Raw genomic sequence first — 26495 nt, 5'->3', positions numbered from 1 at the left:
TTACTTACCGTATATGGGTTTTGTTTTTCATTGATTTACTTACCGTATATGGGTTTTGTTTTTCATTGATATTCTTACCGTATACAAGTTTTGTTTTTCATTGATGAACTCACCGTATATGGGTTTTGTTTTTTATTGATATACTCACCGTATATGGGTTTTGTTTTTCATTGATATTCTTACCGTATACAAGTTTTGTTTTTCATTGATGAACTCACCGTATATGGGTTTTGTTTTTTATTGATATACTCACCGTATATGGGTTTTGTTTTTCATTGATTTACTTACCGTATATGGGTTTTGTTTTTCATTGATTTACTTACCGTATATGGGTTTTGTTTTTCATTGATATTCTTACCGTATACAAGTTTTGTTTTTCATTGATGAACTCACCGTATATGGGTTTTGTTTTTTATTGATATACTCACCGTATATGGGTTTTGTTTTTCATTGATATACTCACCGTATATGGGTTTTGTTTTTCATTGATTTACTTACCGTATATGGGTTTTGTTTTTCATTGATTTACTTACCGTATATGGGTTTTGTTTTTCATTGATGAACTCACCGTATATGGGTTTTGTTTTTTATTGATATACTCACCGTATATGGGTTTTGTTTTTCATTGATATACTCACCGTATATGGGTTTTGTTTTTCATTGATTTACTTACCGTATATGGGTTTTGTTTTTCATTGATTTACTTACCGTATATGGGTTTTGTTTTTCATTGATATTCTTACCGTATACAAGTTTTGTTTTTCATTGATGAACTCACCGTATATGGGTTTTGTTTTTTATTGATATACTCACCGTATATGGGTTTTGTTTTTCATTGATATACTCACCGTATATGGGTTTTGTTTTTCATTGATTTACTTACCGTATATGGGTTTTGTTTTTCATTGATTTACTTACCGTATATGGGTTTTGTTTTTCATTGATGAACTCACCGTATATGGGTTTTGTTTTTTATTGATATACTCACCGTATATGGGTTTTGTTTTTCATTGATATACTCACCGTATATGGGTTTTGTTTTTCATTGATTTACTTACCGTATATGGGTTTTGTTTTTCATTGATTTACTTACCGTATATGGGTTTTGTTTTTCATTGATATTCTTACCGTATACAAGTTTTGTTTTTCATTGATGAACTCACCGTATATGGGTTTTGTTTTTTATTGATATACTCACCGTATATGGGTTTTGTTTTTCATTGATATACTCACCGTATATGGGTTTTGTTTTTCATTGATTTACTTACCGTATATGGGTTTTGTTTTTCATTGATATTCTTACCGTATACAAGTTTTGTTTTTCATTGATGAACTCACCGTATATGGGTTTTGTTTTTTATTGATATACTCACCGTATATGGGTTTTGTTTTTCATTGATGAACTCACCGTATATGGGTTTTGTTTTTCATTGATATACTCACCGTATATGGGTTTTGTTTTTCATTGATATTCTTACCGTATATGGGTTTTGTTTTTCATTGATATTCTTACCGTATATGGGTTTTCTTTTTCATTGATATTCTTACCGTATATGGGTTTTTTTTCATTGATGCACTCACCGTATATGGGTTTTGTTCTTCATTGATTTACTTACCGTATATGGGTTTTGTTTTTCATTGATATTCTTACCGTATATGGGTTTTTTTTTCATTGATGCACTCACCGTATATGGGTTTTGTTCTTCATTGATTTACTTACCGTATATGGGTTTTGTTTTTCATTGATATTCTTACCGTATATAAGTTTTGTTTTCATTGATGAACTCACCGTATATGGCTTTTGTTTTCATTGATATTCTTACCGTATATGGGTTTTTTTTTCATTGATGCACTCACCGTATATGGGTTTTGTTTTTCATTGATGAACTCACCGTATATGGCTTTTGTTTTTCATTGATATTCTTACCGTATATGGGTTTTTTTTCATTGATGCACTCACCGTATATGGGTTTTGTTCTTCATTGATTTACTTACCGTATATGGGTTTTGTTTTTCATTGATATTCTTACCGTATACAAGTTTTGTTTTTCATTGATGAACTCACCGTATATGGCTTTTGTTTTTCATTGATATTCTTACCGTATATGGGTTTTGTTTTTCATTGATATACTCACCGTATATGGGTTTTGTTTTTCATTGATATACTCACCGTATATGGGTTTTGTTTTTCATTGATATTCTTACCGTATATGGGTTTTGTTTTTCATTGATGAACTCACCGTATATGGCTTTTGTTTTTCATTGATATTCTTACCGTATATGGGTTTTTTTTTCATTGATGAACTCACCGTATATGGGTTTTGTTTTTTATTGATATACTCACCGTATATAAGTTTTGTTTTTCATTGATATTCTTACCGTATATGGGTTTTTTTTCATTGATGCACTCACCGTATATGGGTTTTGTTCTTCATTGATTTACTTACCGTATATGGGTTTTGTTTTTCATTGATATTCTTTCCGTATATGGGTTTTTTTTCATTGATGCACTCACCGTATATGGGTTTTGTTCTTCATTGATTTACTTACCGTATATGGGTTTTGTTTTTCATTGATATTCTTACCGTATATGGGTTTTTTTTTTCATTGATATACTCACCGTATATGGGTTTTGTTTTTCATTGATGAACTCACCGTATATGGCTTTTGTTTTTCATTGATATTCTTACCGTATATGGATTTTTTTTCATTGATGCACTCCCGTATATGGGTTTTGTTACTCATTGATATATTTACCGTATATGGGTTTTGTTACTCATTAATATAGTTACCGTATATGGGTTTTGTTACTCATTTATACATTTACCATAAATGGGTTTTGTTTTCTTGAAAATAGTTACCGTATATGGGTTTTTATTTCATTGATATAGTTACCGTATATGGGTTTTGTTACTTATTGATATAGTTACCGTATATGGGTTTTGTTACTCATTTATACATTTACCATAAATGGGTTTTGTTTTCTTGAAAATAGTTACCGTATATGGGTTTTGTTTTCATGAAAATAGTTACCGTATTGTCCTAGGTTTTGTTACTTATTGATATAGTTACCGTATATGGTTTTTTCTATGTTTGTTATTCATTGGAGATCTATTTCCGTTCTACTCAATCAATGCAATTTCCTAAATTCTGAAATGAGATTCCGACAATCTTCAGCTAACACCAATCTCCATACAAATTTCTTTATTCTGAATCTATTTTCGTTACATCTCTCATATCCAAATAATCAAGTATCCCCAGGAGCTTATCCTGTTCTATGAAAAAGCTTAATTAAATTATTCACTCGACACGAATAACATTCAAAAGATGAAAAAATCAGCTTTCCAAATTTTTTTTCATCAAAAACACGTGAGAGAGAATCCCCGAGAGAGGGACTGATTGCTCACTAATCAAAAATCTCTCCACTCATTTAGCCACACCTTCTTTTTGTAAAGAATCTAGACTCTCACCCGACTAATAGTCAGTTGTTATCACGTTATCCTAATGTGTTAACCGGTTCTGGTAATTAACAATCATGAGTTCCAACTGCTCCGTCCTCGCCGCCTATTCATCTTCCACGTGAGTTGTTAATTTCTTCTTTTTCTTAGTCATCTGGCAAGCCAAAAATCCAAATTTTCAGGCCATTGAAGCTGTCACTGTCCTATAGCCTCTTGCTCTCATGCATCGGTTTGGCAGTATTCGTGTGGGCCTCCGTGAAACTGTGGACTGGTGTCAACACGAAACGTTTCCGCGTTGGATCTATTTAACTACGCCTTCTTGCAACCATGTGATATGATTCCGAACATTTATCGGTAAGCTTTGGGGAGGGAAGTGGCTTAGCACACTCTTGCGTGAGCCAATTTCGGCATCACTGACAACCAGGCCTGTTCGGAAGCGGAGAATCGGATAATCTCGGAAATTATCCAAAATTCTCCGATCCTTCGAAAAAAAAAGTCGGAGAAATAGTGGGGTATTCTATTCTCCGACTATTTTTGGAGAAACTTTCGATTATCATTATCTGTGCCTACAAATGGTCTTATTTCCAGATGCTTCATCTTCCGTTTGATGTACAACTGCGGTTTTTGGATCACCCATTGCACAGCTATCCCTCTAATCATCGAACGCTATGTTGCAACGAATCTGATGGGAGAATACGAGAACAAGTTCATCTGCTTCGGCATCTTTCTTTCCTGTTTTCAGGTGAGCTCTCAGAATCGTTAGAGCATGTGTCTAGTCAAATGTCTAGTCTGACGTCGGTTGAATAATGTGAGAGTGTCTTCTGACTTGTGAGCTCTCAAAGGGTTTGAGTGAGAATGGTGGTAAAAACAAGTTATTTTTGGAATTAGAGAGTGGTGACGTGTCCCGAGTCAAGATCTCGAGTAAAGATGGAGTTTAAACAGATTGAGTCCGGAGAATCCACACCCTGACCTCTTGCCTCACGACCCAACCTCTTACCCACTCGAAAAAACAGCCGTTGGGAAACGTGGATCATCTGGAGAGTGAGAAAAATAGTTATCCCTCACCGCCTGTTCGAACGATTTGTTTGGTCAAGAAACGAGATCGGAGCTGAACTTTGAGCTCGATTCCTGGATGCGTTTAGCGAAGTTTGAGAATAATTTTGGAATTCCCAGCCGATTTGGACGTAACTTTATCTTGACTCGGGATTCTTCCCTAGTCCAAAATAGAGCAAGTGTCTAGTTAAATGTCTAGTCTGACGTAGGTTGAAAAATGTGAGAGTGTCTTCTGACTTGCTGGCCCTCGAGGGGGTTTGAGTGAGAATGGTGGTAAAAACAGGTTATTTCTGGACTGGAATTGGAGGATGCTGACGTAAAGATGTGTTGACCTGAAGAGAGAGAGAGAAAGAACGCAGAGAAACAAGGCACTCCATCGCTTATATTCAACAGCCAGTATCGCAAAAGCGTGAATAGCTTTCAAAAAGTTGTCAACTACAAAAATAAAGAACAAGATTTGATCTACACAACCAATGTGAATTTCAAAATGTGAACCATCATTAGACAAAGTTATTTACTGTCAAAGATAGGCAGTCTGAAAGAAGCGAAAAATCCCATTATAGCGCATTTTGTGCGTTTTCTAGGACGCAAGAATTTACAGATTTAAAGTGAAAAAGTGAGATACGCAGACGGTGAGTCCTGGAATGTTCGGAACTAAAAATTTCGGAAATTTCGGAAATCAGAACATTTCCGAAATTTACTTTTAGAAATTTGGAAACTCGAAAATTTTCCGAATTACTCTTTTCGGAAATTCCGGAAATTTCGAAAACTAGGTTTCTCAAATTTTAAGTCAAAATTAATAAATACGCAGTAAAAACTAAAAAATTTGTAAATTTTGAATCAGGGGTGATGTTTTGGCACCGTTCACGTTGGTTTCTCAAAATAAACTTGTCGGAAATCGGAAAATTCCAATTTTTGTTCCGCATAACCCAAGGTCAGACGCTCTACCTTTTTTTTCTCCTCTACCTTCTCCACCACTCAAATTTAAAGCCCAATACCTCAAAAGCTGGAAAAGCTTGCAAAAAATTTTCAACTACAAAAAAAAACATCAAAACTTTTAGCTCTCCCTTGCTGCCATCCCCATCTTCTTCGCCTACATAAACCTCCGCCTCGAGGGGGTTTTCATGCCCTACTGCTCCGTCTACAATCCCGGATCCTCAGCAATTGCTCATATCAACTCAGGAGTGGCGATTGTTTCTCAAGTTGTGGCTCGTTTCTTTTTTGGATACTTATTCACTGTTAATAAGGTTGGTGGCTTAGAATAACACCAAAGATTTTGTTATTTTAGAACCGGCGAATCGAAATGCAATCCTCCTCGTTGTCCACCAAATTCCAATTAGAGGAAAATAAGATGTAGCACCCGTTTCGACTAAAACCAACAAAAAAATTAAATTTTTCTAGGACAATGCGATGCCTTTCCATCTACGCAAACCTCAGCTCCGTCTTTCTGCTCGTTCAAATTCCTTCATTCAGTTACTTGCTCAGCATCTCCACAACCATCCCAGAAGAGGACTATTTGGCTTTGATGGAATGTAAGCACCCTCTAGAAAAGTAGTAAAGCAAAATAAAAATAATTCTTTCAGTAAACGGTCAATTCCCTCTATACGGTACCGTTTCAGTGCTCTGGGTAGCTCGGAAGATCAGTTTGGTAAGTCGTTGAGTCGCTACGCAATGAAGCCCCTAAGTTTTTATTTGCAGCTCCGCAACAGTATCAACACGAATTTGAACCAACAATTAGAACTGAACGAGACCAAGACGTATTTCCACATTCTTGACAAGCAAATCAAATCGGAAAGAAAAAATGAATAACTTTTTGTGTATCAGAGACTTGTGGGGTACCTATAAGAATTGATAACAACCGTGACGGTTTGAGGAAACAGTGGGACGACCACTGGAATGTACTCTGCGTCTCTCGCACCTGCACACTCTTTCATTTCTCTGCGTCATTACCGCACAATGATATTTCGTCATCTCTGCGCGCTCTCTTACTTTTGCAATGTCTCTCGTTTTTGTCGTGTGTTGTCACGCATATTAATTCAATTGTGTTTTTGTTTTATCCGTATCATTAAGGATGCGCATCCTTAGCGCATCCTTACCGTACCCAATTATTTTTTCCAAACCCCATGATATTATACTTTTTGAAATCGCGAAAAACTGGAGATTACGAATGTGCTAATTTCAAAACATGAATATTCCAAATGTTCAATGTGTATTTCATAAAAAAGGACAAATTCAAAGTATTTTCAAAGGACTTTTTTTCCGAGACAAAGAAACTATTTTTGACACATTCTTCTTTGTTAAGCCATGTGTCGGTTAGATGAAAGGGTAACCTTGGTTGCCGAAATTTCATCTTCACAGCGCGCCTCTCGAGAATTTTCGCGTCATTTTTGCTTTTTTCAAATAAGAAGCCTTTTTCGTGATATTATTTTTCTCCTTTTTCAACACTTTTCAAGTTTTCATTTTATATTTTTCAAAAACTGTCTTTTTATAGGATGATAGTATTTAAAAAAAACCGTTGGATATTATGATTGGAATCGAGCCGTGAAGGTAAAATTTTGTTTTATTCATCTACTTTTAAGAATTACGCATAAAAGTAAATAGAAACAAAGATAAAGAGAAAAAATAGAAAAATTTCGAATGAAATACAGAAAAATATTGGAAAGCTATTCCTTCCTCATTTGGTCTATTTCTGTAATGGCACTAGCCGAGTGCTCCCACTTATCTACATTGAATCTGGTAATAATGGACAAATTCAAGTCCCTGGCTCGAGATAAAGCAGTGCAAACACTGCCTTTCCCGAAGACCCCGTCAGTGACGACGATGACGCCGTCAAAAGTGAGTCCTTGGGACTAATGATATGTAGAAGCCTCGGCGGCCATTATTGGAAATTGTTCCCAGAATACAGTTCACTCCTCATTTTGGTATTTGGTACGGTTGAGTTTGTACTTGCCGGTTTTCATGAGGCTGAAAAAAATCCGTTGTTATGATTATAATGTAGTCGGGTTTTAAACTCACTCAATAATTATGAAATCATCACCGATTTCAGACAGGCGCCCCATGGACCCATTCACCACCTTATCGGCTGCGGCAATGTTTCTCGTCACCATCACCTTACAGCCAATTGCCAGCCTGACATTCTGTATCATTCCTTCGTAATATTGCAAAAAAAAAACTTGTTACCCACCTTCTCCAAGATTGGTGAGGAGAACTGTCGCATTTTTCATTCAGAATTTCAGAAAAATCAGTAAAACCATATAACGTTTTCGACACAAGAAAACAATATACAGCAAAAAATATAAGAGTCAGAATACAAGAATTTCAGAAAAATAACTGAAACCGTATAGTTTTTCGATACAAGAAAGCAATATACGGCCAAAAATATGGGAGACAGCTATTCCGCTAAACTGTCATGAATGAGGAAAATACTACCCAGAAGGGAGGTATTTAAAGGAAATGTCACCCTTTCATCTAGCCGACACATGGTTTAACAAAGAAGAATGTGTCAAAGGCCGACAGACAGACAGATACTAAAGGTTTTGAAGCCGAGCAAGAGTTGTCTGTATCATATTCGCTGAGCAGCGACTCACACCTATGATATCCGTATTGTAGTCGATACTCAGCTAAATGAAAACTCCTGGAAATCCTTTTTATCCCTTATCTCTTCCGCGCTTCTGGGTTTCCGTCGTTTTGGCGCTGCCCTGGAAATCCTGGATGTCTGTCATTTCTTGGTGACCAGGAAGTATTTTTCCCTTTGTGTCGAGAATGTTCTGTAGCCACGTGGTCCCTTTTTTTCCTGGAAGTCTTGGGAATTCTGGTTGTCTTGGCAAAATGGGTTGCATCGTGGCCTGAGAATGGGTTGCATCGTGACGTGGTAGTCAATGTTATAAGAACCGATTTGTCATAGGATAGAAAGCATGTCCCACGAGGAACTGCATTGAAAAACCTATTTGGTCTTTCCTCTACATAGAAATTGAGGAAAAAATAGTAATCGAGGGAAGAGGGTAGTCACTCTATAAGTATCCAATATAAGTATCCGATACACGGAAGGGATACACTCGAGGGACAATATGAACGCTCTAAAACTACTTACAATAAAACGCAAACAGCATAGACACCTTCTTATTCAAAAAGAACAAAATAGACAACTTCTTATTTAAAACACAGTGCAGATCCAGATAATCCTGACAATCCACTGAGTCGATTTTCACTCTTGGGTCCCGCTGATCCATCAAGTGATGGCCTTCAGTCTTTGTCTCTTCCTTTGGTTCTGAAAATCCTGAAGCTCATGGTAGCCCAGCAACTCCTGACGCTCCTGGAATACCACAGTCTTCCTTATCTCCTTTTGATTCTCGATGTTCTTCGTTTCCTGGGTATCCTGGGAGACCGGGTCCTCCTGAATTTTCGATTGGCCCGACATGTTCTGAACTTTCAGGTAAGTCATCAGTTTCTGGTGGTCCTCGTTTAACTCGGCGTTCTGGCTATTCTGGCGGTCCTGGTGGTCCTTTTGATTATGGTTGTGCTGGAACTCCGTCATTGAAAGTAAGGCCCTGAAAATATGACAGTAATTATAGTTTAAAAAGTTGTGCTCACACCTGGTAGTCTTACCAGGGACACCCTTTGGTGTGTTTCTCCCTTTGAATCCTGGTGGTCCGCTGTTTGCTGGATGTTTTTTTTTCACCTAAATCTCTATCAAGGTAGGTGAAAAGTCATCAGTTGCAGGGTTCTCATTCTTGCTCCAGCTGGTCCAGACGATCCCTTCACAAAGTTTTGTGGTCCTTGTCGTCCGTCAGCTCCTGGGTATCCGTCTCTTCCTAGAAGACCTGGTTCATTGTTTAGTTTCCCAGAGCCCCTTGGTCGCTCAGAATCTTCTCGAATACTCTTCCTCCTCCTCCCACCACTCATTGCCTCATTTCTACTCATTCACTCTCTTCCCTCATCCTTCTATTTCTTGTCTATCGATTCTCCTCCAAAATGGTCCCTCCGAAACCATTCCAGATACTCCGTCTCCCATTTGTTCCTCTTCAAGAAGTTCTCAGAGCGATGGACCCATTTGAATTGTAAGTTTTAACTGTGATTAAATGTTAACAGTGCAAGATTTATATAATTATAAATCAAGTATATCTTTTGTATCAGATCCCCAACTTATGAGATCTTTCAGAATCAACTTCTCAATGATTTCCAAACGAGCAAAAGCGGTAACAAAGCAGATCACCTTTTATTCAACGTACTCAATTCAACTTAGTATTGATGATCAATTTGAACTTTGGGTGGTTGTGCCTCGCTATATGACATCGTGCTTTTACAAATTCACATCAAATGTAGAAATGAATGGAAAAGTTAAGAAAATTGACTGGAATGATAGAAATGAGCTATTCACATGGAAGTACTCGGATAAACCAGGAGAGGAATGGAAACAGTTGTGTAAACATGTATTGGAAATATTTAAGAAGAGGACAATCGATGTTTTATTAATGACTATGGATTCAGTTGTAGATCAAAACGTTTGGATTATTGATTTTTTGAAGAGTAATGCGAAATCAGTGAGCGAATGCGATCTGTTTCAGTCTAAACAAAATAATGACGTGGAAGAGGACGCCGCATATTTTCTGAATAATATCACAATTAATTCCAAATTATTTTTTAAGTTGAACATTAAGAACGAAAATTTTCATGGGAAAATTCCAAAAAATCTAGAGGAATTAAATATCCGAAACTCCCAATGGATCGGATATGACAAACTATTGAAAATAGATTGTAAGAGTGTGATTCTTAACAGGAATCGAATTTCGGATGATCAATGGAATTTATTCATCAAGAAATGGATAGCAATGGAGACTCATTCGAATCTGGAATTATTGGAACTCGATTACAGAGAGCTAGACAACTTCAGAGATTGTGTGTTGCATGATATTCCACTTGAAGAAATTGATGGAGGAATCAAACGAGTATTGAAAACGTGAGTATGGGCTACTGAGAACCTTGTGAACAGAAATTACAACTTCATCATCTTTCATTTATTTTCAGTTGTCGTGATAAAAATATAGAAATAAACGGAGGAATCGACATAAGGCGAATCGATGGAAAGACAGCAACATTCTTCGCGAAACGTACATTTTGGAAGCAATATCTTGCGATGAGTATTCATTGAACTTTTTCAATTGGCTGCCTCTGTGTTTTTAATATAAATCATTACCAATTTATCAACCTCAATAAAAGATTTTTCGTTTTTCACAATCTTTCTGAATTTTTTTTACTAAGCATATTGCAATTAATTACCTGGCAGCACGTATTTTTCAATAATTGGAATGAGTGTTACTGCGTCTCGTGTTGGTACTCTGAACATAACCACCTTCTTGCTTCCTCTTTCCAGCATCCCAAACACCCAAATCTGCTTGCGTCGTAAACTCCGGCCTCGGTTGTACTTCGCCCTCACCACCATTGTTCGTCTATTTCCACCACCTTTCCTGTAAGAAAACGTAATTGTATTAGAAACAATAAGATAACATAACAATAACTTACCCGGTCCGCCAAGCGTGAGGTGCAGAGATGTTGGGAAGTGAAAAATTTCTTATCCGGAAGTCGGAAGTCGGAAGTTTAAGTGATTTTTCTTATCAGGATGTCGGAAGTCGGAAATAAAATGTCTTATCCGGAAGTCGGAAGTCGGAAGTCGGAAGTCGGAAGTCGGAATTAGATTTTTTCGCAAATATTCAAAAACTTCAAGAGAAAAATCATAAAATTGCCGAAAATACGTGGAAAATTAGTTTTTGGCTGAAGAACATTTTATTTTCTGTCCTTTTAGACCATTTTTCCATGTATTTCTGCGAAATTTACTTTTCCGAAATTCCACCGTTATGGAATGACGGAAGTCGGAAATAAAATTCCTTATCCGGAAGTCGGAAGTCGGAAGTGAAATTTCTTATCCGGAAGTCGGAAGTCGGAAGTGAAACAAGCCCGGAAGTCGGAAGTCGGAAGTCAGAAGTCGGAATTCCCAACAACACTGGTGAGGTGCCGTTTGCCTTCCCGCACAAACCACTGCTCTGTCATTCGACGAAAGTCTTCCAGTAGGTCAACCACTGTCTGCTTGCTTATTTTAAACTGATCGACAATATCATCAATGGGCTTCCCGGGGTTTTCTACCCGATCAGCAGCAATGAAGAGTGTTTGTTGTATTGTTAAATTTCCATTTTCGAAATACGTCCCGGTTCTGATATTAACATCTCAAATTTATTTAAAAAATTGTATTATCACCGAATGTTCTTACGTTTCCTGAAGAATATGTTTTGTAGGCTTTTGTCTTCAACTCAGTTTTCGACTCCGGCATATATGATTTAGAAGAACGGCGCTACTGCTTCTTAGAGAAGAGGACATTCATCCGGGTGTCCATCATGGTTAGGAACCATTTTTACTGTTTTATTCATTTCGGTCAAAATTCTTTAAAACGTTCGTTATCTCCAAACTCACATCGTGAAGTTATCTTCCACCCTGTTCCCACTACCCAATGTTCAAGAGACAGTGTTTGGAAAACGTGTCTGCGTCTCTAGTTTTGTAGTGTCTTTTTTGCATCATCCCTTCCCCAGGCTTTCCCCTTCTGGCTGCTGGCGAGAAAAGGGTGGAAAATAACTTCACTATGTAAGTGACAATTATGGAGATGAGGAACATTTTGAGGAAAAGGGATTTGTTTTGATACTAATTTTGATTAGAAATGTGAAGAATGGACTGAGTTATGAACAGAAGTAATGAACACTATTAAAGCAACTTTTTTCACTTCAACTTAATCTACAAAACTACTTTTTGAGCTCGCTTCATTTCTCGCTTCATTTCATTCGAAAACTACAAAAAATTTGAGATTGTGGCAGAGGGGTTTAAAAGATCCGCCCATTCTCTACACTAGTGAAAAAAGATGAATTTTTCAAATCGATGTGCCCATTACCGCTTTTATCTTCAAAATCTTTGACGGCATTGAGCAATTATCTTCTTTTTTCTCCGACAAAAAGAAATAATTGGGATAATGAGGGGGTTCATAGGACCATCTGCTTACTATTAGCAACCACAGAACGATTGAGACGACACACCATCATATATACCCACCAATACCTCTATTTGTCGTTTCACCAAAGTAATTGTTTCTTGAGATTCTCGGGTCCTTCTTCAACAGTACCATCATCCTTTTTAGCCCTTTCTTCAGCAACAGCATAAATAAAAAAAAGATGAACTCCCGATCCAACGTTGAACTTCACCATGAAGGAGAAGAAACTGTGTAAGTAAATTTGATTAAAGACTTCTGACTATGTAAAATGCTCAGTGTATCTTTTTTTTCAGAAAACCGTTCCATCTTTTTAAACTCCCGTACCTTGCCAACCTTCTTGTGATTGAATCAATGGATATAGATGCAAGGTAAAATTTTTATTGTAACCATTGTCGTGAGAAGGAAATAACCAATAGGTTGGGTGAATCCTCATAATTGCTTGCGCATATGCACGATGAGCATGTGTGTGCAATGTGGTGCTATTATCCGTTCGTCATCTACAGTACTGGCAATAAGAAATTGCGACACATGCAGTTTCTAGTTAAAAATGATCAATTTTCACAAGTAGAGCTTCATTTTTGTAGTTGACTACTTTTTTTCTACGAGCACATCCTAAGAAGTTATCAATTGTCAAAGAAATTTAAAGAAATTTTTGTCATTTTCACTGTTAAAAGGAGAGATTTTAGAGCTGTTCACATAGACTGCCTGTAACTTCTCAGGATGTGCCCGTACGTCAACTACAAAAATGAAGCTTTAGTTGTGATACTGCGAAACTATCAATGAAACCGTCTCACACTCACAAAGTTGAATAACTTAAACTGAAACTGCAAGTGTCGCTTTCGTTATGGGCAACACTGTATGTGTATGAATATAAATGATGAAAATTTTGAAATATTGAAGAAAAAAACTTGAGCTGTATTTGACAAAGATAATAGTTTCAGATTCCATCTCCCTTTCGCTTCGAAAAAAACGGATCGATTTTTGAAAAAAGCAAGAAAACCAACTGTTCGGGCAGCTATTAAGCTCAAAAACGACGAAATACTTTTGGAATTCATAAAAGATGACGCCTGTCTGGTTATAAAAAATGACAAGGAGAGTGTTGAAGAATATAAAGCAGACTACAAACCACAGTGAGTTTTCTACAGTGATGATCAGAAAATGGTTGAATTGGGATGAGTTGGCAGCACACTGAAAAAAAATTCGTTGCGTGAGCATGGTAATGTATAATATCACTTCTCAAGTTAATATTCTTCACAGGAATTTCACAAAGCGAACCGAAAAAGATGACATTTTGTTTATCGTGTTCAGAGGTTTTTCAAATTTTCTACTACTGTCATTTCTTATTATTCAGACTGTTTTTCATTTGTATAGTACTGGTCAAAAAGGTATAAAGTTTGGCTGTTTTCACTTGAAATTGTCCAACTTTGAGAATGCGTCATGGTAATACTGATCGTTACACCCAGTAGGTTTTTGATGAATCATTCAGATCTAGAGTAGTGCGTCATTTATGCAATCGACAACTTCCTAGTAATATACGTATAGAAAAAAAATGTTTCTTTCCAATCAACCAATTTCAATGCCGAATTGTGGTATTTTTGAGCTGTCGACTTGTAATGATCACAACTCTCTAGGGAGTCGCCATACAAATAAGTTGTCAACTAAAAAAATAAAGCTCTACTTTTATTTAATTTGATTCATGAAAAACCTACTAGATATAACAATCAGAACTACTATAACACCCTTCCAAAGTTGGACAAAACCAACTAAAAACGGCCAAAGTTCGTATCTTTTTGACCGGTACTGTAATTGCTGATATCACTTTATTAATTAATTGTAAACTGAACAACCAAAATAACTTTGCGTTGTCCACCAAAGTTTCTGATTAGTTTCAGATAATTTGAAAGCTACATAATGTTATACTCAAGTATCACAAATACCTATACTTGTCAAGGCCCGGAAAGGCCCGAAACCCAGCTTCAAAAAATGAACCAATTTTTTAGAGTTTTTCATTGAAATTGTGAACATTTTTCAGAGTTTCTCTCAATTCTTAGTAATAGTCAAAGATTTGACCTTTTCGCAAAAAAAAAATTCACAAAAAATTAAATAAATCAAAATTGAAATTTGAACTTTGGCGTCAAGTGCCCGGGGCCTTGACAGGTATGCATTTAGCTATAGTACTTTTTTTTGGGTATCTGCTTTGCAGAAGTGTGCATAAACAACTCTCCAACAACATTTCAAAACTCTATTCATATATTCCAGCTACTATCCATATTGTTCAACGGTTGTCAAACTGGCTGCATCTCATTTTAAATACGCTCGTGACGTATGTTGGTTCGAGGAACTTGAGATAAAGATTTGTGACGAGAAAGTTGGCACAGAACAACTTGGGGAGTTTCTCGATCATCCTTCATTCCAACATTGGACCTGCATGATAATTGAACGTGTTGATTTGGAAGCAGAGCAGCTTAGTTTGATTTTGGATCGAGCGAATTCGAATCGAAGTTTGATGGTGATGGAATCACGAGTCCCACTAGATTTTAAACACCCGAATGTAAGTTTCAGTTTTTGTTATTTCTCTTAAAGTCTCAATTTCCAGGCTTTCAAATTTAAAGAAAATGGCTACGATGATGCGCGTTGGGTTAGCTTGGATGACCTGTTAAACATCAAAAACGTTGAAAATGTATCATTAGGAACAACTACTTTTATTGATAACGATATAAAAGTTTTTGTAAATCATTTGGTGAAAAGTGATGAAGATTTATTTGAATGGATAATGATTTCGTATAAATCATTGTTACCTGTGGATCAATTACTTGAAGGATTGGTCATGCTGGAGTATCCGGTTCCAAACGGAGCCCTTCATTTTACGTAAGTTTTGCTGAGAAAGCGAGTTATTTTATTGATTTCATTTTCTATATACAACTAGCCAAAGTTTAATCAAATATTTATTTCAGTCTTGCCAAGCCAAACTCGAGCAATCGAAAACGTACTCTGCTTGAATTCAATTCTATACCAGACGTTATAACAATTTCCACATTGTTGCCGACGGAAGATCATCCGGAAAACAAGAAATACAATAACGCCGCAAAGATTCTGGAGCTGTTGGAAGAGAAAGTCAGACTGAAGGAGAAACTGGTGAAGAATTATTCAAATAAAAACAGACAAGAACTCGCGATAGTTACAAACAAGTTGAAGGAATTGAATGTGATAATAGAAAACGGGAAGGCTAGAGTTGAGCAGTGGGATTGATTTATTTATTCTGAACAGATTTTTTCCTTTTCATTTTATTCTTATTCATTGTATCCATTCTTTTACTGTATTTTACTCATATAAACATTATTATAGTAACTTCTGTTGAAACTCTAACTCAAAAAACCTTTTTCTAGATTTTCTGAATGAACTCACTTTTTACATGGTAACATTGCACATATTTATTTTTATTTAATTTTTCTCATTTTTTAACTCCGATACACGAAAATTTCGATTTGTTTAGCCCTTAGCCTACCATTTACCTTTGACTCAATTTTATTCGTTTTAAGTTTCATGAACATGTTCAATAATGTTTTTGAATGGATTTATTTTTCATATGTCGATACTTTTACAAGATGTTGCCATCGGAAAAATCTTGACGGCCATACATCGCATGTATCTGAAGTCCGAAGCCATGTGTTCGTTGCCGACAAAGAGTTACTTTAAATATCTGCGAGTGACACCGCCCCTGAACACGTGTTTGTTTCCAACTATAAAACACATACATTTGGAAACAACATCTGTATACTGTTCAGTCGTACATTTGCTTCGTGATCGTCTGTCTTTTTTTCTGATTAACGATCCGATATTACTATCTGTTCTGAAAAATGCAACCAATAAGTAAGTCAAATTTACGGGTTTTGATGATATTCGAAATTTTAAGTAAGACTAACTAACTCAAAAGAACTGACTAGTATTCACAAACATTTTGAAAGCCTAGAAAGCTAGAAAACTGTTTTTTTTTTTGAAAAAATGTATCATAATGAAAAAGAACCATCTTTCGATGTTATGTATGATATTAGGCAAAATTCAAAAATATATTCAGATATTTATTGATTATTTACTTGCAAGTTCAAATTTTTGATTCAGAGCATTCCATAGCTTCATTGCTTGCTCCTACAGTACTCCAAGCGAATCATCAAACAGTCACCAGTCAACCAGTCATCAATGGGTATTCTATTGCTGCATTGCTTGCTCCTACAGTACCCCATGTTAACAACCAATTGGTTAACTGCCAACAAGTCGTCAATGATATTTCTGAAAGAAATCAAGAAAGCGATGAGCAGTTTTATGAAAGAATGCGGAGCAGATGTCTTGCTATATTAGCAGCGCGTGATTACGGTAAGTTCCTTGAATGAAATAATCTGTGGTCAATCTTGCAATTTTATTTTCGATGGTTACGTCTTTATTAGAACATAGAACAATCACCTCTATAACGAAGCCTCAGTGGCTTTTATACATAGAAAAGGGGGGAGGAGTTTCAATATATGGAAACAATAAGTGATGTGGGGGGAAGGAATGTCGTGGGATAAGAATGTGAGGATGAGGAAACAATATCAATCAGGAAGCAAAAGGGAAAGTGAAAAAGAGATCAAAAGATTATGATTCATCACATCATCAAAAAGGCACCCGGAATCGGGTTGAAATTTCAGATTTGTCGGGATTAGACTGGCCACCCGGACTCACTCAGCAGCTTTTCTTGGTACAACTGATCGCTGGTGCACACAAAAATGAAGTAATGAAGGTACTATTTCTACCTGAAATAATTGTTTTTAACATTTAATGTTAGTTTTCTTTCAGAATGAAAAGTTAGAAACAGAAAACCAAGTCTCGGAAGCCCAGAAATACAGATGTGTTTATTGCGGTGGAGAATTCAATGATCAAAAACGATTCAGTCGTCATTTGAGGTGAAAAGAACTTTCAAACTATGAAAACTGATCTTTTTGAGTATATAATTTTAGGAAGCACACCGACATACGTCCGTTCCTTTGCGAGATCTGCCCATCCACATTCAGAAACAACTACGATCTCACAAAACACCGAAAATCACACATTGCACGACAACATCATTGTGTTGCTTGTAAATTCCGTTTCAAAACTTCTTCCGAGCTAGAGAGTCACATGAATGCATATAAGGATTTGCACGGAACAAAAAACCCGATCACAAAGAGGTTTGATTGCAAACGATGTGGTAGATCATTCACGAGACTGAGCAGCTTGAAATATCACATGCAACATTCTAGAGTGTGTAGAGAAGAATCGGTGAAAGGAGTTCTGAACACAGTGGTAATACTTTTTCCTCAATTTTTATTACTAAATGTTTGCTTACAGAACATAGCGACATAGAACCCGGGAGTGTTTGAGTGGATGAGCTTATAGATTTACACTGGATCTAGGTTCTGAGGTCATATCGAATACCCCGATCAGATTGAATCAAATCCAATAAATTTCTCAAATTTCACTCAACAAACTTGTTACTCCCATTCCCCGTTTGTATATTTTAAAGCTTTGTACGAATTATATTGAATTTTAACTCTGCACACTTTGTAATTTTCGGATTTTCATTTATCTATCTCTGCCAGGCGAATACACCCCACTTTCTGTATCTCTGCTTCTCTGATTTTTCTGCAACTGCTCATTTATAACAAAAATCTTCCCTCTAAATACAGCCGCATGTAAAATAACTTTTTCCTCATCAATCTGAGACTCCAATTCGTATGAACGAATTTCTTTTTTTAATCCAAATGTTTTCTATAGTGAACTAAATAAAGTTTAACGTAGTTAACAATCAAATTTACTTTTAATTCGTGCTCTAAAAACGCCTTGGATTGCTTTACAGTCCCCTCGCGAGACGACCACTCTCTGCGTCTCCTTATTTTCCATACTCTCTCGCTTTTTTACGGGTGCGAATGTTTTGGTTAAACTTGTTAATTGATAGCCTCTGAAGTTTGCCGCCTAGCGCATCTCTTGAGCGGGCTTACAGTAACCTTAGCGCATCCTTTGAAATTTTTCTGGAAAGTGGGTCTCGAAGCGATATTCCGTAATTTGCTACAATTTTTTTTGCATTTTTGCATATTTTGAATAATTTTTGCATTTTTGCTTAATTGTGAGCATCAGAATTTGGAGGGACTTCGTTATCATAGAAGGGACCAGAAAAATCAAAAAGAGCAGAAAAAAGTTTGAACTTCGATTCGATTTTTGGTAGTCAAAATTGTTAACAAAAAGCAAAAGTGGATTACGGAAGGTGTAGTGTGTAAGTGGTTCTCATGAGAAACACATTTCTATTTAACCACCAATTTATTGTTAGAAAATAGAAGAAGAATTAGAAAAAAGCAAAGGTACGCAAAAGATGAAAGTTGAAAAAGTGAAAGTAGAAACAAATAGAAAAACAAAAATAATTAGATGTCATAGTTAACAGTTGATGTTGGATTGGCAGTCGATACAGAGTGTGATCGACTCCTTTGGTTGTCCGCTCAATTCAACGAAAAGATCTCGAATCTTTTCTGTTTCCTCCTCGTCCTCCACCAAGAGATCCGCCAACGAGTCCATTTGTGAACGCAATTTTTCGATACCCTCTCTGTGTTGATTCGCCTTACAGAAAGTTTCAATGACCGTTATCTTCTGCTGCTTCGACTTCATTTCCAGGTATGCCACGTGCTGAACTAGAAATCTTTCCAGAAAATCATTTGCCTCTCGCAACGCGGGCTCTCTGATTTGGAATCTTATCCATTGTGCTAGGATGGCGTCTCGATACTTCGTGTTGCATTTGTTGGCGTTACCTTCAGATGGTATCGACATCTTCGGTTTTCCGCTCAATTTAACGAGAAGATGTCGACTCTTATCAGTTTCTGCTTCGCCTTCCACCAGGAGATTCGTTAACGTCTCAATTTGAGAATGCAGCTTTTCGATACCCTCTTTGTATCGATTCGCCTTACAGAAGTTATCAATGACCGTTATCTTCTGCTGCTTCGACTTCATTTCCAGGTATGCCACGTGCTGAACTAGAAATCTTTCCAGAAACTCGTTTGCCTCAAGCAACGCGGGCTCTCTGATTTAAAATCTTATCAATTGTGCTACGATGGCGTCTCGATACTTGTCGTTGTATCTGTTGGCGTAGAAGTAAGAAAGGAGTGCGACGTCGAATGGCGAGTCGTGTCGAGCACGTTTTGGAATTGGTGAAATGTTGATGGTCTCAGAGGTGCTTTGAAATAATGGAATATGAAAAAATCTAATCAAAATCATCTTAATTTAGATAAAAAAAAAGACATTCGTTCAAACGAATTGGAGTCTCAGATTGATGAGGAAAAAGTTATTTCACATGGCTATGTATATTTAGAGGTGAGATTTTTGTTATAAGTGAGCAGTTGTAGAAAAGCGTGTGACATATTTATTAAATTTCATTGAAAACATTAAAAATTCATATTCATACAACTGTTTGAATTTACTTCTCCTTTTTCCGAAAGTATTGATATCTTTGTGAACAGATATTACTTCCAGGGTCCTAAGCCAAGGCGCGGGGTGAGAGTAAGCTTCTGGGCGTCCCTTCGTTGGAATTCACATTCCGTGGCAAGCAGAATAATTGGTAATGAACAAGAAAGTGGGAAACACGCGGTGAAAAAAACCTCACTGGCCTCACGTGGTCTACAAAATTCTGAAAAATTAATGTGGCCTTTATGCTCCCGTACTCAGGAAATACAGAGAGACGTCTTCGATTACTGTTCAGCTTATCAGAAACACAGATAGCGGAAAAGGGATAAATAGTGTTGTGACGTTGTTATTTAGTCACAAAGATTCTTATTATTTTTGATCTACCCGCTTTCCCTCGTTTTCCCCCGTTTGCCCGCGAAGAGGAAATGTCATCCTTTTCCTCTCGTTCTAAAGTTAGTTCTACGTTTTAACTTGTTACCGGAACGTGACCGTTCCGGGGATATATTGTTCCCCTTATCCCCTCTCATATTGTAGTAGTAAAGAATCACTAATAAAGCAGTGATTATATCAAATTGTATCTCTATTAGCACGAGACACAACAAATAGGTTTTTTGCCGTGTTTATAACAATCAGAAACTATAATTATTGCATCATGTCCTGACTTCAGACAGCTCTTACACTATACTCCAGAACTGACAGCTGTCAATCAAACTTTTCGAGCATTCGACTAATCAGGTGACATTTTTCGAATGAAATTGTACTTTGAATCAGAACTATCACTCCAAATTTGTCTCGTTTTTCCAACTCACCACAAATTCCATTTGTCTGCACTTTATCATGTTTATCACTTTTTTGTCTTGAATTATCACCTTTCCGCTACTTATTTCGTTTCTGTCTTCCTATACTTTTTTTGGAATCTGCGTCTCTATCTCTAATTTCCGTGCACTTTTTTTTTCGATGAAAATGATAAGATAAGAATAGTTTTCGGACAACCATTTGTGTGATTATTGATTTCATTTTTGCGGTTCCTGTTCAGTTTCGTATTATAAATGTTCTATTTTAAGACTGTGCTGTAGTAGTATTGATGTTCTCATCTATTAGACTTTCAATGAATCATACAGATCAAAACCAAAGCTCCATTTTTGTGGTTAGAGTTGTGGTCATTTCAAGACGCCAGCTCAAAAATCTCACTATTTTGAACAGAATTGGTCGATTTGAGGGAGAAATTACTTTGTCAATACGTAACTTACTAGGAAGTGCCAGAACGAAAAAGTGGCCAACTACAAAAATGAAGTTCTACTTTTGATTTTTATGACTCATTTCCTCCTGGGTGTGACAATCAGAATACCAATGCAACGCTTTCAAAGTTGAAAATTTTATATTGAAAACGCCTAAAGCCCATTATGTTTTGACTGGTCCTTTTTTGTGATATCAACTGTTTATAGCCGAACTCGATAATTTCCTTTTGAATGGATACAAATTTTATATTATCGTCAATCTTTCCACCTTACTGAAACTTCTAATCTTCATTTTTTCTGCTCAAAGCCTCAAATATTTGCAATTTCAGGTCAAATCAAAATGCTCCACCAGTTCGTGTTTCTTGGAGTCGTCGCTCTCTTATTCCGACTGGAATACCTGCTTGCTCGCTCTGTCTGCCGAAAGACAATGCCCTGCTGGGGCGAAAACAAAATACGACTATTCTCTGTAAGAGTCGTATCTCTCACTCATGCTTTCTTCTCCTCCATCGCCGTTCTCACCTCGTAAGTTCAATTTTTGTTATCTTTTGTCTTGGGGCGAAGATCAAAAATTGAAAATTGTATAAATAATGTTCTAGACATGTTTCAAAGTATAATGTATAACTGATATTCGGAGCGTATTTTGGTGTTTAAAGTGAGTATAGTGTTGATGAGAGAGGCTGAACAATAGGGCAGCTGATAAGAACTAGAGAATCAAAGAACAGTTTTGAAAACGTAGTCGCTAGGGGTCAACTGAATTTATCAACTACGCTTTTTAAAGCCAAAAACAATGTAGTCAAGCACAAAATACAGTACTGCTCAAAAACTTATCAATTTGGCTGTTTTCTGTGAAAAATGGCCAACTTTGACAGTGTATTTTTTGGTGTAACCCTGATTGTCCGACAAACTTGAGTATGTATTGGTGCCCGTTCAAAAAAGCGGGCAACTCTAAAAACGGAGGATTAGTTTTGAACTTTTCGATCCATAAAAATTACTTTTTCTGTAAATAATTGCTTTATTATGACACACTCTCAAATTTGAATACTTTCAACTAAAAAAAGAAAAATATGATATCATTTCGGCCGGTGATGTATAATAGAAGCATCTTAGGAACTTTTCACAACAAAGAAAGGCATAAATCATAAAATTGACTTTTTATTCCGCGTTCCGCTTTCCGTCAAGACATTTCCATTTTGCTTTTAGTCTTCTATTTCAAAAACCGCATTCCGCTCAACTCGAAAACATGTTTCAAAGTATAGTGCCTGGCTGATCACAAACTTCGGTAGGCACTTTTCTGTCTAAAATTAGTATATGTAGTGTTGGTGAGAGACGCTGAATAATAGGGAAGCTGATAAGAACTGGAAAATCAGAGACTGAAAAAGCTGTTTCAAAAACATAGTCGCTGGGGGTCAACTGCATTTATCAACTGTGTTTTTTCCACAAAACACAGTACCGCTCGAAACGTTATCAACTTTGCCTGTTTTCAGTTGAAAATGACCAACTTTGATAGTGTATTTTGGTGTCACCTGATTGTCCGATAAATTTTATTTTGTATGGCTTGAACAGTACAAAAATATTACATATATTTTGTAGTTGATTATTTTTTTTTGTTGGGACACTATCTTGAAAGTTTCAGGTAATCAAAACCATTTCTCCCTGAAACTGACTAATTCAATGCATATTGAAAAAACAGGTTTTCACTTTAACAACCTGTGACTGTCAAGATAGTGTCCCTACGGTAAAATGGTCAACTATAAAAATGATTTGCTATTCAACCCATATAAAAGTGAATTTATTGGACAATCAAGTGACAGCAAAACACCATATCAAAATTGGTTATTTCCCACTGAAAACACCCAAAGTTGATAACCTTTGGAGCGGGACAGTAGTCACTTGGAGTGAATGGTACTTATCACCTCATATTTTGGATTATTTTGCAGTTGTTTCTTACAACCTGTAATAGAAGCACATCCAGTTGCAAGAGTTTGGATTATCCTATCTCGGCTGTATTCAAAGATATAAAAATTGTTCCAACTACAAAAATAATCTATAGATACTAAGCTATGTTCTGTCAGTTTGCAGATTTTTGATACTTCCATTGAGAACCGAGACATATCGCTGCGAACAGGCACCGCCAGGTGCGCCTCTATTACATGTTTCACGGTAATGTAGTCAAGCACAAAAAAATTTCCGAAAAGTTAGTTTAGTGAAAGCACATGTTTTCAGTCTCACTGATCCACGATTCATCAAGAGCCCGTACGATTTCTTCAAAGAAGAAACACAGTTCGTTTTTATCTTCTCCATGGGATACTTTCTCTATGATTTGTGCGATATGGGAATACATGGAGAACTCCCAAACTCCAAAGAGTACATCCTCCACCACTCGCTGGCCCTCATTGCATTCTCATCGATAATCGTCTCTGAGAAATTTTTCGGAGTTGCGGTGATCGGCCTTCTTGTGGAAGTTCAGACGGTGTTTCTTCATTCTCGAACAATTGTTCGGCTCCTGATAAAAGGACCAGAGGAATCAGTAATGTCGGAGTTTTTCATTCAGATGAACATGATCTGCCTTTTCTTCTTCAGGTGAGTCCAATGCACTATTTCATTGAATAAAACTGATATTTTCAGACACGCACCCACCTTGTGGCTACTGTACTTCTTGATGATAGTGGATGAAAAATGTGGAGTAGCTGTCAAGTTGATTGTTTCTGCTTCACTTCTGTTTTTAGAGGCTCATAACCTCCACCTGACCGTAAGTTGAATTTATTTTCTACATGATTGGAATTATTACATTTCAGCAATTGATTGCTAAATCAGATGGGTTCTTCGGATTTGAGAGGCAGAAGTTGGATGAAGACACTGTGGATCCGCTGGGGTCTGTGAGAACAAGTGAATGTGAGAAGATCAAGAAAGCCGGTGGATTCACAAGAAAAATGAGGAAAGTTGAATGAGAAATATACGATTGTGTCAGTAACTCTTCAAGAGAATTGATGTTTGTATTTTTTCTTTCTGCTATCACTGAATAAATTTTTTTTTAGAACTCGATGTCTATTATTTTCAGAAAACTTTAAGATAATCAATTTTTTTCGTACTGCAGTTGTAGATTCAAGACAAAACAATATGTATACAGAGGTGGACATAAGAAAAATAATTCGAACCTTTGATTGTTCTCTTAGCAGAAGAAACCAGGAAGAAGAAAATGACAGATCATCAGGAAAGTCTTAGTGAAACTGATTTTAATGAAGAAAAAGTAGTCGATATGAGAGGGTTGAGAGGACTAGACTGACTTGTACACAAATGTTCCACAATTTGGATAAAACAAATCTAGAAAAGTTTTTGGAAATTTAGACAAAGTATAATGTTTGAAGTAGTCATTCAACAAAAATGTTCGTCGGAAAATTTGAATCTTTACATTTGTTGATAATAGATAGAGAGAAAAGTTGATTGCGGAAAGTGACAGGGCGTAAGTTTCGGCGATCACCGATGTTGATGATAAGAAGAAAATATCATACGTTTACATGTATAATCAGGAAAGAGAAAAAATTTTCAATAGGCGGCATATTCTTCTAGAGAGAATCGAAAAATCAACTTCTTCGCGATTTCTATGTATCTGGTTTATCGATTATATCTGAACGTGAGAGTTGTACTTGAAGGAAGGGTTAGTACTCTGGCCAAACTGGTTTTGTAATCAACATGGCACTGATTTGAGAGGGTAGCCTTGTCGAAGACAGGTCCCTTAGCAAGAAAAGCATTTTAAATTTGAAATACTCCAAAAATATCAAAAAATAATTAAATTTATTTCACTAATTTTGAGAAAATAAATGATTTCGGACTTCACCAGTTGCAGTGAATATTTGGGAAAATTAATTCAAATTAAACTGGATTTCCGGCTTTGCAATGATGAGATTCTTGGACTGTTTCTCCATCTTCTGTGTTATTGGCGCTTTTTTCGAGATACATTACTGGAATAACCAACTGACGAGATGGAATTAAATTGATATCAACGAATGTGCTCTCTGTAGCCAATTTGTCGCGACAATCGAAACGGCAATTAACTTTAAGAATTATGCTGAATAAAAAATAAGAAACTGGAAAGTGGAAATTTCGGGCACTCACTTTTTTTCAAATTTCCATTTTGAATCAACACATTCCAAGTTTACAGTAAAGTTGTTCAGTCCATCAACACCCAAAGCTATAAGTGAATCGTTTTCTAATTTTCCATAGATCTGGACTGAATTGCAGTTGAGAGAAGAGTTTGTGTTGCATTGAATACGAGAAGAATCACAAGAAGTCGAGTATCTGGTAGATCAATTTTGATGATTTTGACTATGAGTGGCAATACTCACTCAATATATCCTTCCTCTCCAAAACTGAATTCTGGAAGTGGGTCCCAAGGTTGACAGCTTCGGTTTTTGCAGTCTAAAAATTTTATAATAAAATTTCAAAGAAAAAACGATATAACTTACTTTCTGGAACAGTTCTTTGGTAATCTTCAGTGTTTGCAAATTGCAGAAAGAAAAGAAAAACAATAATGGAGATATTCATGACAAGGGAAAACATATTTGGATATTGAAAATTACTGACTGGTTATATGGGGTCGGGCGATTGGTGATGTGGAAATTAACATATCATTTAAATTAGTGGAAAAGAAATTATGAATTTAGATTAGTTTATTGAATGTGTTCATTGGATTATTGGAATACCAGTGTTGTTTGAACAAGCCATGTGCATATAGAGGAAAATAATGAATAGAAAAGAAAGAAAAAACTAACAAAAAACTCCTTCAATATTTTTTGGTTGAACTTTCTTTGAGTGGAAAAGAAAATATAGGCCAGCTGTAAAAATTGAAAATGAAAAGTTGAAAATTGAAGTTATTTCGTTCAATTTAGTTCGCGTTCGGTTTTTTCAATTATCTTTCCGTACACACAGAAATCCCAAAAAACGATTTCAGGTATAGCATAATTGAAATTGAAGTACCAAAAAAAAACCAAAAAAGTTATGCAACTAAATGACATATCCGCCTCATTCACAGTAATCATTCACAGTGATCAATTTCATTAATCATATTGTTGTCTCGAGTTGTCCAGGTCCATTCCAACCAATGATTTTATTATCATGGCGATACTTCCTCATTTGAACACGAGTGAAAGCTGATCAAAAAGAGTTCACGGCATTATTCTCTCAATTTTCAAATGTTTGCTCTCCACGGCGAAAGAATTTAACCTTTAAATTTAATTTAGAAATCCAATGCGAGTCTTTTTTGAC

At 36.3% G+C, this 26495-nt stretch overlaps 11 protein-coding genes across 11 annotated transcripts; 7 read left to right on the top strand and 4 right to left on the bottom strand.

Annotated features, from left to right (window-relative positions):
* Positions 1-3535: 3535 nt before the first annotated feature.
* GCK72_022485 (uncharacterized protein) lies at positions 3536-5776 on the top strand (the record flags this gene model as incomplete). Its single annotated transcript, XM_053734857.1, has 3 exons — positions 3536-3579; positions 4047-4200; positions 5573-5776. 3 exons carry the CDS (start codon positions 3536-3538, stop codon positions 5774-5776), a joined length of 402 nt encoding a protein of 133 aa, XP_053578423.1.
* A 140-nt stretch (positions 5777-5916) lies between these two features.
* GCK72_022484 (uncharacterized protein) lies at positions 5917-6320 on the top strand (the record flags this gene model as incomplete). The annotated part of the gene is made up of 3 exons (XM_053734856.1): positions 5917-6043; positions 6095-6159; positions 6210-6320. The coding sequence occupies 3 exons, from the start codon at positions 5917-5919 to the stop codon at positions 6318-6320; spliced, it is 303 nt and encodes a 100-aa protein (XP_053578422.1).
* An 885-nt stretch (positions 6321-7205) lies between these two features.
* On the top strand, positions 7206-7644 carry GCK72_022483 (uncharacterized protein; the record flags this gene model as incomplete). The annotated part of the gene is made up of 2 exons (XM_053734855.1): positions 7206-7346; positions 7558-7644. The coding sequence occupies 2 exons, from the start codon at positions 7206-7208 to the stop codon at positions 7642-7644; spliced, it is 228 nt and encodes a 75-aa protein (XP_053578421.1).
* Positions 7645-8739: 1095 nt separating this feature from the next.
* On the bottom strand, positions 8740-9045 carry GCK72_022482 (uncharacterized protein; the record flags this gene model as incomplete). The annotated part of the gene is made up of 1 exon (XM_053734854.1): positions 8740-9045. One exon carries the CDS (start codon positions 9043-9045, stop codon positions 8740-8742), a length of 306 nt encoding a protein of 101 aa, XP_053578420.1.
* A 155-nt stretch (positions 9046-9200) lies between these two features.
* GCK72_022481 (uncharacterized protein) lies at positions 9201-9413 on the bottom strand (the record flags this gene model as incomplete). The annotated part of the gene is made up of 1 exon (XM_053734853.1): positions 9201-9413. The coding sequence occupies one exon, from the start codon at positions 9411-9413 to the stop codon at positions 9201-9203; it is 213 nt and encodes a 70-aa protein (XP_053578419.1).
* A 69-nt stretch (positions 9414-9482) lies between these two features.
* Positions 9483-10659, top strand: GCK72_022480 (uncharacterized protein; the record flags this gene model as incomplete). The annotated part of the gene is made up of 3 exons (XM_003096689.2): positions 9483-9568; positions 9670-10467; positions 10536-10659. The coding sequence occupies 3 exons, from the start codon at positions 9483-9485 to the stop codon at positions 10657-10659; spliced, it is 1008 nt and encodes a 335-aa protein (XP_003096737.2).
* A 2059-nt stretch (positions 10660-12718) lies between these two features.
* On the top strand, positions 12719-15786 carry GCK72_022479 (uncharacterized protein; the record flags this gene model as incomplete). The annotated part of the gene is made up of 6 exons (XM_003096652.2): positions 12719-12768; positions 12831-12905; positions 13479-13667; positions 14797-15088; positions 15134-15405; positions 15492-15786. The coding sequence occupies 6 exons, from the start codon at positions 12719-12721 to the stop codon at positions 15784-15786; spliced, it is 1173 nt and encodes a 390-aa protein (XP_003096700.2).
* Positions 15787-16394: 608 nt separating this feature from the next.
* On the top strand, positions 16395-17913 carry GCK72_022478 (uncharacterized protein; the record flags this gene model as incomplete). Its single annotated transcript, XM_053734852.1, has 6 exons — positions 16395-16407; positions 16657-16908; positions 17220-17311; positions 17368-17474; positions 17529-17853; positions 17899-17913. 6 exons carry the CDS (start codon positions 16395-16397, stop codon positions 17911-17913), a joined length of 804 nt encoding a protein of 267 aa, XP_053578418.1.
* A 1065-nt stretch (positions 17914-18978) lies between these two features.
* On the bottom strand, positions 18979-19545 carry GCK72_022477 (uncharacterized protein; the record flags this gene model as incomplete). The annotated part of the gene is made up of 1 exon (XM_053734851.1): positions 18979-19545. The coding sequence occupies one exon, from the start codon at positions 19543-19545 to the stop codon at positions 18979-18981; it is 567 nt and encodes a 188-aa protein (XP_053578417.1).
* A 2028-nt stretch (positions 19546-21573) lies between these two features.
* GCK72_022476 (uncharacterized protein) lies at positions 21574-24181 on the top strand (the record flags this gene model as incomplete). Its single annotated transcript, XM_003096657.2, has 4 exons — positions 21574-21755; positions 23457-23813; positions 23859-23982; positions 24029-24181. 4 exons carry the CDS (start codon positions 21574-21576, stop codon positions 24179-24181), a joined length of 816 nt encoding a protein of 271 aa, XP_003096705.2.
* Positions 24182-25103: 922 nt separating this feature from the next.
* Positions 25104-25775, bottom strand: GCK72_022475 (uncharacterized protein; the record flags this gene model as incomplete). Its single annotated transcript, XM_003096679.2, has 4 exons — positions 25104-25299; positions 25347-25529; positions 25577-25649; positions 25697-25775. 4 exons carry the CDS (start codon positions 25773-25775, stop codon positions 25104-25106), a joined length of 531 nt encoding a protein of 176 aa, XP_003096727.2.
* Positions 25776-26495: the final 720 nt, after the last annotated feature.

Source organism: Caenorhabditis remanei, chromosome X (genome assembly GCF_010183535.1).
Source record: "Caenorhabditis remanei strain PX506 chromosome X, whole genome shotgun sequence".
In the NCBI taxonomy this organism is placed as follows: Eukaryota; Metazoa; Nematoda; class Chromadorea; order Rhabditida; family Rhabditidae; genus Caenorhabditis; species Caenorhabditis remanei.
The sequence above is the reverse complement of the archived record's forward strand: the minus strand, read 5'-3'. Positions and strand labels throughout refer to the sequence as shown.